The sequence below is a fragment of the Boleophthalmus pectinirostris genome, unplaced genomic scaffold, assembly GCF_026225935.1.
Source record: "Boleophthalmus pectinirostris isolate CB_2022bp ecotype Guang Dong unplaced genomic scaffold, ASM2622593v1 HiC_scaffold_5, whole genome shotgun sequence".
NCBI lineage: Eukaryota > Metazoa > Chordata > Actinopteri > Gobiiformes > Gobiidae > Boleophthalmus > Boleophthalmus pectinirostris.
In genome coordinates this window covers 21,080,756-21,095,689 of record NW_026571404.1, presented here as the reverse complement: position 1 = coordinate 21,095,689, position 14,934 = coordinate 21,080,756, and the positions used below count along the sequence as shown (strand labels likewise).

At 39.0% G+C, this 14,934-nt stretch overlaps 2 protein-coding genes across 6 annotated transcripts; one reads left to right on the top strand and one right to left on the bottom strand.

Moving 5' to 3' along the window:
• Nucleotides 1-2,218: 2,218 nt before the first annotated feature.
• znf511 (zinc finger protein 511) lies at nt 2,219-14,680 on the bottom strand. 5 transcript variants are annotated; one of them, XR_008633399.1, is made up of 9 exons: nt 14,374-14,678; nt 14,130-14,203; nt 13,539-13,740; nt 13,342-13,466; nt 12,872-13,093; nt 12,713-12,795; nt 8,071-8,151; nt 6,743-6,898; nt 2,219-2,522 (listed from the first exon to the last, which is right to left on the bottom strand). XR_008633399.1 is itself a non-coding variant. In XM_055163081.1 (7 exons), exons 1-6 carry the CDS (start codon nt 14,539-14,541, stop codon nt 12,723-12,725), a joined length of 864 nt encoding a protein of 287 aa, XP_055019056.1. In that variant the 5' UTR covers nt 14,542-14,679; the 3' UTR covers nt 7,933-8,151; nt 12,713-12,722. The 5 variants fall into 5 exon arrangements, 2 of the variants coding, with proteins under 2 accessions (XP_055019056.1, XP_055019055.1); XR_008633400.1 differs by lacking the exon at nt 2,219-2,522 and adding an exon at nt 3,002-6,089; XR_008633401.1 differs by lacking the exon at nt 8,071-8,151 and having other exon boundaries at nt 2,220-2,522; nt 14,374-14,680.
• msx3 (muscle segment homeobox 3) lies at nt 10,861-11,911 on the top strand. The gene is made up of 2 exons (XM_020921474.2): nt 10,861-11,291; nt 11,488-11,911. Exons 1-2 carry the CDS (start codon nt 10,946-10,948, stop codon nt 11,892-11,894), a joined length of 753 nt encoding a protein of 250 aa, XP_020777133.1. The 5' UTR covers nt 10,861-10,945; the 3' UTR covers nt 11,895-11,911.
• Nucleotides 14,681-14,934: the final 254 nt, after the last annotated feature.

The following is a 14,934-nucleotide window of genomic DNA, read 5'->3' as shown; positions in this document are numbered from 1 at the left end:
ACCTAAAAGACTATATAACATTATGTAACATAGGTAAGTATAATGTGTTTTCAAGGGGATTAGGCAAAAATTACTCTTTTTTTCTTAATAATGTTTGAGTTAATCCAAAGCGGTGGTCTCAGAGTGCCACACTTTATTTGAGGCAAACCACTGCTCTGTCTTTACCACAGCCTTCACCATATCCTGTCACACTCACAACATTAAGCAAAACTGGGGTTTTCTTAAATCACTAAAATTAACTCAATGATCTACAATTAAGTTAATTGATGCTTCACGGAGAGCCATTAAACACACATTAGACGGCTCAGAGTGCAGCTTAACCGCATGAATTACAGGGTGAGGGGGAAGGACCTCCACAAAGAGTGAAACATGAAGTGTTGTGACGAGGCCTGCTCAGCACAGGAGCTGTCAGAGCATCAACCACACTAAACAATTAGGGAGTCATCTGTGCAACAACTGCAGGCCAACAATTAAGCTGCTGATACACAGCATTGCCTATAGCTGGGTCTATTAATAAAGACCACTCATTTTAAGTTCAATCTGTCTTGAAAACAAGCACACTTATCCTAGATATATAAAACTGTCTGAACACAAGCCTGTTTATTTACAAAGGGCACCCTTTGAATGTGGTACTTTCCAAGTTCTCATTTGTACAAGCACTTATTTGTTTTGTATAGCTCAATATCAGACGCCTCACAGGGATCCACACAATGTCCAAAATTGAAACAATAAAACTGGCAATAGATAAATGTCCTTAGGGATCTCAGTGTAAAAAAATAAAAATTAACTATTGTGATGTGACATATGATGCAGGGCATGTACTTAACAAGACCAGTTATTGCGTACCATTCCTGCCTGATTAAATCATAAAACAATATAAAGCAGGACGAAGCATCACTTTCAGGTGGTCCTCCTCTCTCTCACACAAACACGCCTTGCTCCATTATCCTCCTCAATCACACCCCTCATAAACTCAGTAAACATGTGGGAGCTGTTACACTCAGCTTAATGGCTATTTACTGTGTTTTGTACGCTTCTCATTAAATACATTTTCCACTCTGGGAGAAGTAATGTTTTGGAAAACTCAGTTAAATTAAAGACAAAATCATGCCAGCACTTGGCACATGTGCCTCATTAATTACTGGCCCCTGTTGGAGACAGAGTGAAGAGTGAAACTGCAGTTTCTTCTAACATCAGAAGGGATGGATCGTGGTAGTGCACAGGAAGTTGGCCTCCGACAAAAATCAAACAAGACAAAAAAGAGGATCCCCTCCTACGCTCCCCTCTACAGCCATTGAATGGCTCCTCACTGGGGTCCACCGCGGCCCTGTTTACCAGCTGGAGTACCCCTAACCTTTCACCTTTGACCTCCGTACGACAGAATACATCACAGAACCATCCTCTCAATGAACTCAGTGGGAAGCACTTGAGTGAAACGCGGATGACAGGCAGCGCTACAGGGAGTACAGGTGTTACAAATGATCCTGGCCCTAGACACAATTCTCAATAAGGATTTTAACACAACAAATCATTTCTAATTTTCCCATCGATAATAATTTAGAGATTGGATGCAACTAAGTTCATGTACTTAAATGTGTTCAGTGTTGTAGTCTCAGTTTGCGTGTCATGGTCCCATCTGTCCCGATGCTCTGGTTAAAGGGAGGCTCCTGCTGCTCTCTGATGGAGAGCTGCTACACACAGATCCGGTTTCTGCAGCCCCAGCTTTCATCCTGATTAAAGAAGGATGTGGCCTCGCTCTATGTATTTACATCACAAGAACATACAGAAAAACATACTGTCTGGAGATGTCAATAATGTATATACGTGTGATGCATGTTACTGGCATATATTGCCAATGAGATTACAAATGATTTTTTCACAGGAACACATTCAGTTGCAATAGCTTTTAAGAAGTTAAAATGTGGTAGCATGTTTGTAGTTCACAAAAACAAAGATTTAAGGGATTCAGAATAATGACCATTTTAAATAATAAAAAATTAGGACCATTGCCATAGTGATTAACAATTTATTCTTTATTCAAATCTTTTTGATGGGAAAAAGTCCCTAAGATTTTACATATATAAAGAAGCTGAAACAAATTTTTAATGGCTAAAATTTTCCTTTTAAATTACAGTTTTTGTGTAGTCCAACAGCTGCCTCAACAGGGTAAGAGGGCAAACAAACTTGTTACTTTCACTTCTTAAAAACAGAAAAAAACAGAAATTCTTTTCATGGTCACAATTTTCTGGGATAAAAACTCCAATACATCATGTTCTTATGGTTAACCACAAATACTGTATTTCTGGAATGCTGCCTGTGACATTAAATGCATAGTCAGCTTTAGCATAAATTCCTGACTAATACAATGTTGATGCCGTTTCCAGAGTGCTGCTGTATCCGTGTCTGAGTGGGTTCTGTACACTCACGGTGCTCCCTGACCTGGCCTCCGCAGACCCCCTTTGTTCCCCAGTGGGACCCTGTGGATCGTCTGGCTCCGGCCGCTTCAAACCATAATTACAAACCTGCAGAATGAGACAATCAACAGACACAGCATGAAAGAGGAGGGTCACCATGTCTGATACGTGATAACTTGTTGCCATTGCCCTGCTGCTGCTGCCTTTAATTTATGTTATTCCACAACACTAAAAGAATGCCACTTCCCCACTGTTCACAGGCATGTCAGGCTTTCAGGCTGTCACAGTGGATTCAGACAAAGTCAATGTAAATAACTAAACAGGCTTGTTGTGCTTATTGCAAACAACAAAATTAATTACTTGTATCAACAAGTGATTAAATTTGATGTTGATACAGTATAGCAGTGAAAATATGAAACATTATAATATATGAAGACACATTATTCATAATGTAATGTTCATAAATTTATTCATATTAACAATTTCTTCAAATAAGATAACAATATTTAAACAAATTAGCCACTTCTGTATTTAGTTACAGAATACTTAAACTGCATTTTGTAATATATTCCGTTATTTGGTCCAATCAGAGTATTGTGAATGAGTAGCCTACTTTCAGGTCAAGTTACATTATCATGTGAAGAGGAGAAAAAAGTGAATTTTAAAGTTTTTTCACTATTTGTTATGCATTTATTTATCAATGATTACAGGAAGACACACACACACTACAAGAGCAGTCTACCTTGTGCGATCAAATACAGCAATGCATTCCTTTGATTTTAAGAAGTAACTGTAAACTGAACACCACAAATTTAAGGAGTAACAGTACCGGAATACAGTTACTCAAAATACGTTTTCTGAATACATATTTTCAGGATTATACAGTAGTATTGTGTATTTAGTTACTTTCCAACTCTGCTAATAGGTGCTAATTATATTGACTTGTCTAATGTTTTATGGGGAGAATTATGTAATTATTTTTCTTTCTTGTGTTACTAAAACCACACAGAAAACTTTAAATGAAACACAAACAATGAAAGGTTAAATCTTAGGAACACTTTTTATATGGTGAAAGACTGTTCTTTCAAACAGCAGATGAATCTGAGCAGGGAGGGTTAGGGCACATTATGAGTTTACATGGCCCTCTGAACCTCTGTCTGAGAAAAGACATTTACCAGTACAGGCTTTTACTAATGTCACTAAATCACTCCCAGCTGCCAACAGCAGGAAATGCTCCTTTCTTCTTCCAACCTCCAGAGCAAATAGTACATCAAGCGTGGTGCATTCGTGAGCATGTCTGTCCTCAGCTTATATCTGTCATAGCCTTCATATATGCCCCTAATGTCCTCCAGCTCTGTGGTTTGGCCTGTCTCTCCCAGTCTGCCCTGCCTTCTGCTGCTGTAAGAGCCCCCTATTTACCACTTAACCTTTCAAGAAGTGGTCGAGTAACTTCAGAGGGAAAAGTGATTCCTGGCTTTAGAAGGTGCGAAGAACGCCAGATCAGCGTGCACTGATTCCATAATGATGGCAACAACAGCCAAGAGGTCAGGCCCGCATCCACGGAGGTTTTTAAAGGGTCTAACGGACATTTGAGCAGGCTTTGGTCTCAGCCTTGTGAAAGCAGTTTAGTGCAGAGGTAAACAGCCCGGGGCCAGCAATAACAGAGTGGAACTGATTAAAGGAGGAGGAGGAACGAGGAAAAATGAGACAAGGACTGATAGCATCTTTTACCCACCTAAATTATATTAGACAGCTAGAGGCGCTGTGTGTTTTAAATCTCATGTGAAATGTAAACAATAACAGCCGAATATCATGGAGAAATATTTGTGTAATCTGTAGCAGAGCGGGCCAACATTTGGAACACATAAAACCATTCTGATTGCGATGATTTGCACGATTTTCATCTCTTAATGTCATAATTTAAAGATCACAAAGTATTATAGTGAAGCGGCTACGCTACGGTTTAATCCCTGGGGAAACCTGGATCAAATTAGCGAGCATTTTAATTACATCCTTTAAAGCTATTGCATGATCATTTTACTTACTTACTGTCAAACAAAAAAGTGGAAAATATTGATATATACTATGACCTTAACATCTAAATGACTACAATTGTTCTCGGGAGCGTCTTGGAAAAATTGTCTGACAGAATGCACTATATCGCCATTCATAGAGGCATCTTGGTTTGTGCTCCGATCTTTCAGATGTGGGGGACTTGCTGTGGCTGTTTCAGGATGTGGATACGGTGAATTACAGAGAAGGAATAACCAGCCTTTCCAGTTCCTTACTCGCTACCATTTCAAACTCAAAAATTCTCTATCTAATGTATGATTGTAGCGCCTTCAATGCCAGTGAAAGCTGTTGCCAATAAAACTATAAGAAACTCTGGGACATTGGAGAGAGAAGTACATTCTTCCCTCACAGTATGGGAAGTGCCTGAGCAGGACGGGAGCTCCTCAGTGGACTGGGGCAAAACACTGGTGAGGTATGGAATGGAGTATCACCCTACTACCCCAGGACATGGTAAAAACATTTTTCTTTTTATCAGGTTTCAAAGGAATAGCAATTACATGAAGGACTCAGGATGACAAGACAGTGGTGCATGGTGGGAGTTTAGAAAGGCTCAAGGGCCAATTGGTTTGCATTTATGAATTGTTTAAAAAGAACATAAGCAGTCTTTTAATGTATATAGGTTGCATAATATACTGCATATTTGTTGGTGAGGGCTACACAATTTGTAAAGAATGCAAATGCAAGTTGTGTGACAAGAATTAAGATAAGATTTGTGATTTATGTTTTAAAATTAAGATTCTGGTTACACTGCACATTTTAAATATTTATACAGGAAAGGAGAAATATGAACAGCTGAACTAATCCCATTCATTTGAGAACATGTTTGTACAGTTCTAAACTTTTTTTCATATTGTTTTTGTAGACATTCTATTATTGTAGTCTTTGTGATATGGTGAATTTTGATTCGATTTTGATATTGTGCAGCCATGGTGCTTATTATGATTTTATGTTATGATTTTATATAAAACTAATATTGCAGATTGCATATTATAAAAGTACATTTGTCTTTTACCTGTAAATGTAATATCCAGATGCCATAATCAAATAGCATAATAAGTAGATATTTTCAGTGTCAGTCCTTGTAGGCAAACTGTCAATTAAATAAAAGTGTATACTTCACACAGGTGAAGCTCACTGAGGTTTGATTTTTCTGTTTTCAATTATAGATATACTTAATTATTAATAATTTTCCTGTATCACTTAATAATATATTAATTATACTACATACCTCTTTACAAAAATATGTTAAAATATCATATGTCATATGATTGTATTTAAAATTGCATGTTTGTTCCTATTATTTTTCAGCCATAGTCTCAAAGCGGCACCAATAGCTCATCTCCATCTTCTCTGAGTCCAGAAAAAGCAGCCATTGTGTGCCCGCTCCTCTCTCCCCAAGTCAGTTTCCTATTGAGGCAGTGAAAGGCCCTTTGAGGGGCCCTGTTTTGGCTGTGCGGCTCACCTGCAGAGGGGAGACTATGGGGCTATTCTGAAGCGCAGCAGCTGCCAGGGCAGAGAGGCTGGCACCCGGTGGGACACAGAATAGAGACCGCAGAGCCTTTCAATATGAAGCCACTTAGTAACAGAAGGCATGTGCCAAGCCTGCAACGCCAGAGTGAAGAGTCATCCTTTGGTGTTAATATCACAGTAGTTTTTAAGCTATAGCTTTTTTCAGCCTTTATAACTTGGCCTCTGTATGCTTGAGAATGACCTTTTGTAGTCTGCACGGTTGATGCAAAAGTGTAATATGCAAGATTAGTTTAAGATATGCCAAGTGTTTTCATAAGTGAAGATTCCCAAGTGAAATTGCTGTAAGCGGGATCAAGCTAAAACAAAACAGACCCTCTGCCAAATGGATGCCTCTTCCTTATATGAGCTGAAGTTCTTGTCATGCCATAGATCGGCGGATGATAGCGGCGAGAGGATCCCAGCGGCGGAAGGCCCCTGAAGAAGCCCTCCACACAAAGCCTCTTTTCTGTCGGCCGGCTAGCTCCCACACTGACGCTAATTTACGCTGCCCTCACAGCAATTTCCACAGTCAGAGAAGTTCAATTGTATTTTCCAGCTCATTAAGCATCAGCACAACAAAGCTTTCATCTTTTAGTTAGTCACTTTACTCAGCTAGGTCTCCTTTCCTCTCATCTCCACCCCTCTTCTTACTTGCTTTTTATTTTACTTAGTTTTACATTTTATATTACAAAACCTTTAATCACCAACTCCAATATTAAAAAAAAAACAGACTTGCTACAACTCACCAAAAGATTTAGTCTAGATTCCTTTGGCACTTGGGGTCTTTATAAAGTCTTGAAAGTGTCTCTATACAAGGGTGCAGAGAATTTAATGGTTGTTGATTCAGGGGCCTCTGCTGTGCCCTCCCCTTTCTTTCAGTACTTCAGGAGACGACGTGGACCCTATTGTAGAGAAAGAAGAATCAAGTCAGCATATTTGTTCAGGTTGTCACTGTGCAGAGATCAGAGACTTGCACTCACATTCCCACACAAACGCAGGTTACCAGTCTAAATGCCCTTAAATAGGTCTGTAGTTTCATCACTAGTAACTAAAATCGTGGTATGTTAAGTCCCTCTTGTCCTGGGAAGTTTTAAATGGTGGCACTAATCAACTAATGGCCTCACTAAGAACTGTTCCCACCACTGCAAGCAAAAGGCAAGCATGAAACTTTCATTTTCTTTGCGATAAACACATGCAGGGCCAGGCTCATAGTCAACTGTAAAATCAATGCAACCATAACAATGTTTGATGCAATGTGAATCACAAGCTTAACAAATGCACAATGTAGTTTTGACTGACATGCTTTTAATGGACTATGTGCTGAATCAAACGGATATTTATGATGCCAACTTTTTCACAGCAGATTGACAAAACTGACTCTGAAGACTATAAAATTCTTACATTGCATTTATAATAAAATTATGGGATATTTATACGTTGTCAGTAAGTTTCTCACCCTTTTTAAGTGCTTTGATACAACACCATCCATATACATAAATCCTCTGGCTTTTATTGTCATAAAAACACATCAAAGTGCAGCAATTCAATTGCAGAAGCAAGTTCAACTCACTGTGGTGTTATATTTGTATGTTGTTGTTCTAATACAATTACAACATAAACATATACAAAAGGGAATGAAAATATAAAATAAAAATAAATATTATATGATAAATAAAAAGAAAATAGCTATGTTTATTATTCCTTAATCTTGTGACTAATAGTGAATGAGCAGGGTAAAGGGACACTGCATTATGTTTTGTCTGAGTCAGGTTTCCCCAGCATTACCCTGCGTGTCATCACTCACACTCACACTGTTTACATGTGCTATCAAGGCTGGACAATGGAAAGCCTATGATAATTTGACATCACCCACCAGTGTCCTAGTGCCTTATTCCCTTGGACTCTCTTCATTATAACTCCACTCTTCATGTGAGCGTCCTCTGCTGTCAGCACCGTCTCTGGGCCCAGTCTAAACCATGTCCCTCTGCAGGTCCAGGGAGGGTGTCCGGTTCCCTGACTGCCTCTCCATTTCCCCCAAACCACAACAAAACAACTATAATATGTCTGTGTTCACCTGTTATCACTTGATGTTATAGGCCGGGCTCTGTGTCAGACGCCATGTGGAACGCGCCTCCGTGTCACCAAACTCAATATCCTACACACAAAACAGACACAGGCATAATACGTGGATCCCTGCTCGTCTGTCAACACCTCTATCTGCGGGCCGAGCAATGCTAACATACACAGGATAAATGAAAAGCACTTAGGCGATCAACAGCCCATCAGGTAATTACAAAGGACTCCCACATCATCTACCACACAGGTCTTGCTGTGGTCGTGTACTACAGGAAGTCACTCAGATTTGATCCTCCTGACAAATGGGGACTTGTTTTGTGTTGCAACAAAGGTAGAAATAGAGTCTTTGTTGGTACTTTGTTTTTACATACAATAACATCAGAAATATTTACTTAAAAAGATAAATGAATCTCGCACTGGGTGATCAAACTGTATAAAATTCCAATAGGCTATTGATAAAACAAACACTGAAAAGAAGAAAATGTCTCATACTTTATAAAGTATTTGTCAAATGGGGGTTAGAAAAAATATAAACGTGTAATCTTTCAGACACGCATAGAATGTTTTGATGTTATAAGTGCCACTGGCTGATGTCACAGTGAGCTGGGAAATTAGGTGGAAAGAGTGGAAACTTAAGCACATAATAAAGCTCTGTGGGTTGTGTCAGTGACTATTCTTCAAAGTAAGAGGTCAAGAGGTCACGTATCCTAAAATAGTCACTATAAAGAGACATGTGAGTTAAGGGAATGAGGCAAACGCCTGTAGACAAAATGTAAATGTTATAATTCTTAGTGTTGTGTTAGTTGTCCTAAAAATATATTACTTGAGAAACTGTTTGGCTGTTTTGCATTTAAGAGTCTGATTAGAGAAATTACTTCAAGAAAAAAATGTAAATCATAACATGTCATTAAAATGTCAAGAAGTGCACAGCCTGTAATAAAATGTACTGTAAAACATGTGGGAGAAATGAGACAGGATCTGGAACAGGAAACCGCTGACATTTACATTGGAAATCAGACTTGACTTGTCCTCTGTATCTCTCAACAAGAGACCAATTTTAAACCCAATAGGTTAAGTTGACCTGGTCACATCTCGGTATGACCACTGTATATATGATACCTGAGGAATGGTAATCAACACTACATTCTGGCTGTAAAATGAAAAGAGATTTTTATTTTTAAGGACAGCGACAACTTTATAATGTACCTGTCCATTGAAGTTTTAACATACCACTGGGCAGATCTATAATGCAGTGCTAGGCTCCACTGAGAAAGCCTCCTGTTTCTTTTAAAGACGATACACTTTGACCACAAGTTCCCCGCTGTGAGTTTCATAAATGTTTATCCCACATGAATCTAGCTCCCTCCACAAAGTTTGCTTAGTTTGGTTGACACGGTGCCAACATTCATGAAAGGAAAGCTTAGAAAATGAAATATATAAAAACCTGCTTCAACATGTTGACTTCAAAGCAAAAGTCTTTGAGGAAACCACAATTACCTCTTAAAATACTGTGCGTTGGCGGGAAAAAGAAACAGTATTATGCCAATATTCAAAGTGATTTCATATCATTTTAGGTCAAGAATCCATTTCAGTCAGTACTTTCCAATATCAAAATAAAGAAAAAGTGTTGGACACAAAATTAACCTGAAAAATATCAGATTGATTGCAATAGTAGCAGTGGCCCAAAATGAGTCACTGTTGGAAAACTGCAAAAGTGACTTGGATCTAAAAGTTAAGTTTCCAGAAGATACATTGCCATATATTTTATTAAGCTACAATTAGTTGAAACTCCAAACTTAAGAAAAAGTCCAATATTTTTCCATTGGTATAGATACTGTTGAAACACACTAAATTGCTGTTATTGGACAATGGTATAGTCGCCTGGAGATGTATGGCTGTGAGGAGTGGGGCAGAGTGAGCAGACAGGCGCCAGTCGCAGCAGGATCAAAGCAGAAATGTACCTCAGGGAGAGAAACAGTTAACTCCATTTAACCAATTGTTCCACAAACACACTGCCCAAAAACACATCCCCTGGGAAATAAAGGGCCTATTGAATTTCAGTGAGTGATTTGGTGATTTTGAAGAGCAGTAAAATCAACCCAATTTGACCAATTTTGGAAACCTTGGAGACTTCTTTAAAGAAACCATGCACACAATAGAGTGAAATATAGTCCATGCACATTAACCATTGTACTTATACGCAATGGCCTTTAAAGTAAATTAGCTCCCGTAAATCACCACCTCAAGTGCTGGAGTGATCTGTGAAAGGTTGCAGACTGTTTGTCACTGATTATTTTTACATATCAGTATTCTCATTCTATGTGTTCAGTGCAGTTACATAGAATGAAAATACTGGGATTGCTTTTCACACTTGTTTCTCAGGGCTGAATAGAAAAAGAGACATGATTTATTAGATGTAAGCTTAAATTTAAAACTATACCTGCTTGATATTTTTGCTTTTTTAAATGGTGTATTGTATTTAATTGCACTTCCATGTGTGTTTTAGAATAATGCCGGTTTTAAAATTGTTATTATTATATTTATGTTGTATAAAGGCGGAACGTCAGGAAAGTCATATTATTTTCATGCAAAAATTTACCTTAAAGTTGCCTAATCTGTAAAATACCAATCCTCTCTGACCAATCGTATAGCACTTTGGGTCTGTGATGTAAAGGCACTTCACTGTGATTGGCTGGCGGCAGGATGAAAGCCAAAGTTGACGCTTGAGCGTGGGACAGAGAGACCGTGAGCAGAAGTTGAAGTTTGGCACGCGGCTGCACATCCATGAGGGATCCACGGAGCTGAGGCACGTTTTCTCCTCAGGTGTACGGAAACACATCGCGGCGGAAAGTTTGTGGAGCGGACAGTGGCTTATGGCACCACTGTCGTGCGTCATGAATCCTGCGCAAGGATCTCCCGCATCGGCTCCAACTGAGGACCCCATAACGGAGCAAGTGTCCCAAATATGCACAGAAAGTAGTGAGCTGGACCTCTCCTCTGCCAAAAGATGCAAAGTGAAAAGTGTGGACCTGCCTTTTAGCGTCGAGTCTCTTATATCGAGGACGCCAAGCAGAAACCTCCAAAATGCTGGTATGGGCTATCTCCGATCCGAGGAGAGCGCGTCACATCGGGAACTTTTGCGGCCCAAAGCTGAAGCGGCGGATCTAAGCGACACCGAGGCAGGACACTGGATTCAGCCCCGTTACTCGTCACCTCCAAGTAAGAGAAAACCTAATTTCTAGGGCAAAGGAAAACTGGGGCGAGGACTACATTTGTTTGCATGTAGGCCTATTTTTGATCTAAATATAATATGCCGGCAAAGCTGCATGCACTTTTACAAATAGGGTTATTTATAATGAACAAATAATAATAGTTTGCCACGTGTTGCTTATACTAGTGTTTGTATACATTACAGGACTACCCAGCCCAGCCGCCTGCAATCTGCGCAAACACAAGAACAACAGAAAACCTCGCACTCCCTTCACCACATCCCAGCTGCTGTCCCTGGAGAGAAAGTTCCGTCAGAAACAGTACCTGTCCATCGCAGAGAGAGCGGAGTTCTCCAGCTCCCTGTGCCTCACAGAGACACAAGTAAAGATCTGGTTTCAGAACCGCAGGGCCAAGGCCAAGAGGCTGCAGGAGGCCGAGCTGGAGAAGATCAAGTTGGCAGCCAAGCCGCTGCTGCCGGCTTTCGCCTTCCCCTTCGCCCTGAACGCTCCGCTGAATACCCCGGCTCTTTACGGGGCATTGAACGGCCCGCGGCCCGCTTTGCCTGTACCAGGACTATACAGTGGACCCTATGGGATGTACTACCTGTCATAAACTAAATGGTTATGTAATGTGCCTTGAAACTCCACAACGAAAAATAGCTGGACATCAAACCTTTCCCTAATTGCATTTAGTGGGATTAAACCATTTTCTTTAAATAAGGGGTACAATTCACAGTTTATTTCCAATGGAAAAAGTTATGTCGCTTAGCTCACATACTTAGGTCTATTGCTCAGTTCAAATGAGGTTTTGAGTTTTTTCTTCAAATCCCAAACTTCACACTGGACAGCCTTCTGCTCTAATTTCGGAAAATGTTGCCTGCCTTAATTTTATACAGAAATAAACTAAATTTGATCAAACTGAATGTCCTTCATACACCTTAATTCTAGGCCAATACATTTTATATTTTATTCACAACTCAAAATATGTGTGATAGCGTATTTGATCATTGCTTTGCCTTTTGATTAGCATGTGTGAATCAAATGAGCATGTAACTGTATGCTGATCCCAAGTAAAATTTTGCACATAATTACAGTCAGTTTGAACTATAAATATAGATGGCTGTCATGACCTATTTTTAACAAAAAAATCTCATCAGATCAATGGAACATCACTTATAAATGTACATTGTATTTTATATTTGTATGAATTTTGTACAATAAAAATGTTAAAAGTATATTATTAAAAAATACATGTCTTTTGTGTTTATTGCAAAAATATCAGTCATGTGAGACACTATTAACACATTTTAAAGAAAAAGTCTGTTTTACTTCTTTTGTATTTCCAGCCTTTTTAAAGAATTGTCTATTAGTGAGAGTTCATGGTATGCAAGACCTTTAATTTGTAAACATAAAAAAATCTTGATTCCGTACTTGTAAAGTGTCAAGTTCTCTTTCCTCGTCGTCCTCTAAATCCACGCACTGAACCTTGACCAAAGCACACATTTGCAGGAACCCTATGGAGACATATTAATAGTTTTATATTCATAAAATATATCCCTTCTATAAATATAATAACCAGGCCGGCTGTACCTGTATGAGTATTGAGGTTTCGTTGGTTCAATAGGATCAGGAGCAGATACAGACGTTTCCATATGACCAATGTTTTCTTCTGAAATGTTCATATGACTGGGTTCTGGATCTTCACTTTGGTTTGACATATCGCTGCAGACAACTTCACATGGGCCCTCAGACTCACACACATCAGACACAACCTCCATCTCTGTGTCACTGGCCTGTGCTCTCCTCTTGTCCCTTCACACAGATATAAAAAACATCATTTTGAAAACATATAATTTTCAATTAATTACTTAATTTTCCAATTAGTGTTTTTGGTAAACAAATAACTATAGGCATGCTTTATACACATGTTCATACAGCATAACATGCTGAAAATAAAAATGTCACACATACTCAAACTTGAAAATTTAGACTTCCAATGGTGGAAAAAAGTAAAATTGACCATGAGTTTGCTGCCATCTGGTGGGAAAGACGAAAATTACCTGTTGACTTTTCTTATTTTGTCAAATCTGAAATCTGGTGGGTATTTGTGAATAATTATTAAGTGGTCCTTTCTCTCCTTAATCGTCCTAAATGTGCGTCCACAGCCCTCCACCAGACACTGGTACTGAGTGAAGAAAATTACATTAATAAATGTCATTTTCATCTATTAATACTTAAAATAGACCACAAAGCTCACCATATCTTGTTTTTGTGCCAGAACAGCAAAGAGAGAGTCATGCCACTCCTGTATATGAATGTCCAGGAGACGGGCAGTGGGGAGAGAGCGGCGGCAGATGCAACACACGTGTCTATGCAGTGAGTTATAGTGGTGCTCATATTCCTGCAAAGTTTTAAAGGCTGCTGTACAGCCAGAGATGTGGCAGGCAAACTCTGACACTCTATAATAAAGAAAAAAAGATACTGATTAGATAGCTATGCATAAGTTCAAAAGGCCCATATTACACAGTTTCCTGATCTGTTATAAGATCGATTCCTCTGGATATCCTTTAGGATGATTTCAACCCTGGAATTGCCACTCTCTACTGAACAAAAGGAAGAAGGTAGCCTTTAACTTGATTGTTTCATGACATCACAAGATGGAACAGAGGATTTTGATCTTTGGAGATGTAGATAATAATAAAGGATTACTAAAATCTGCGTGATTGAAACTAAACACAACTCCAGGTTTGTTTTTGAAGTGGTAATAACATTCTAACATGGTTTAAAGCTCAATAGAGTCAGTTTGTCGTAATATAGGACCTCTAATTGGTTTGATGGTTGATGTTACCTGAGGGAGGGCTCCTCATCTGCTGCTGAGATGTAAAAGTTTTGCAGGTACATGTGTCTCTGAACGTCTCCATCCTGAGAAATGTGTTAACATTGAACTTAATAAACTTTAAAATAAATGAAAGAATCTTGGCAGAAAAGTTTTGTTCTGTATACTGTCAATGCATCATCCAGTAAATTAAAACAGTAGTTTGTTATTGCCATACAAAGTTGGCTTTTTTCCTGTCAATTGTAATTGCCATTACCTCAAAAAGCTCATGGTCTTTGGGCAGGTGTATCACTTGAGGTCTGAAGTTGAACGGGTTTTCCTCATTTCCCCCAGTTTCACTTGATGTCGGACAGTCGTCAGCACAGCTTTTTACTGAAATATTTTCTTCTGTCACAAATTTGGGTAAATGCGGCTGCAGCATCATTAAAATAGCAATTTAACTTGCGAGAAAAGTCTGTTTTGGTGAAACTGTTTTGTCTGTGTGGCGCAAATTTTCAACGTCATCAGTGGCCGCCTCCAAAGTGAACACCAACGCTATTAAAATAACATTACTGCCACCTAGCGACCAAGTTATTATACATTTTGAGTAGTTTGTAGTCTACATGTCTAACCAGCAGATGGCGCCAGGACTCAGTAAGTTCTTATATATAAGTTTTCAGCCGTAAAAACTTTAAAACTGTTCTAATTAGTGGTTTCGATCTTGAAAGCGCAGATGAAATGTTAAGAGTCTTATAAAACAATGTGTACAGGTCGGTGTCAGGTAGCCAGTCTCAGTGCCTTACAAACTACAAGAACATGCGGAAATTTTGCTTTAAAC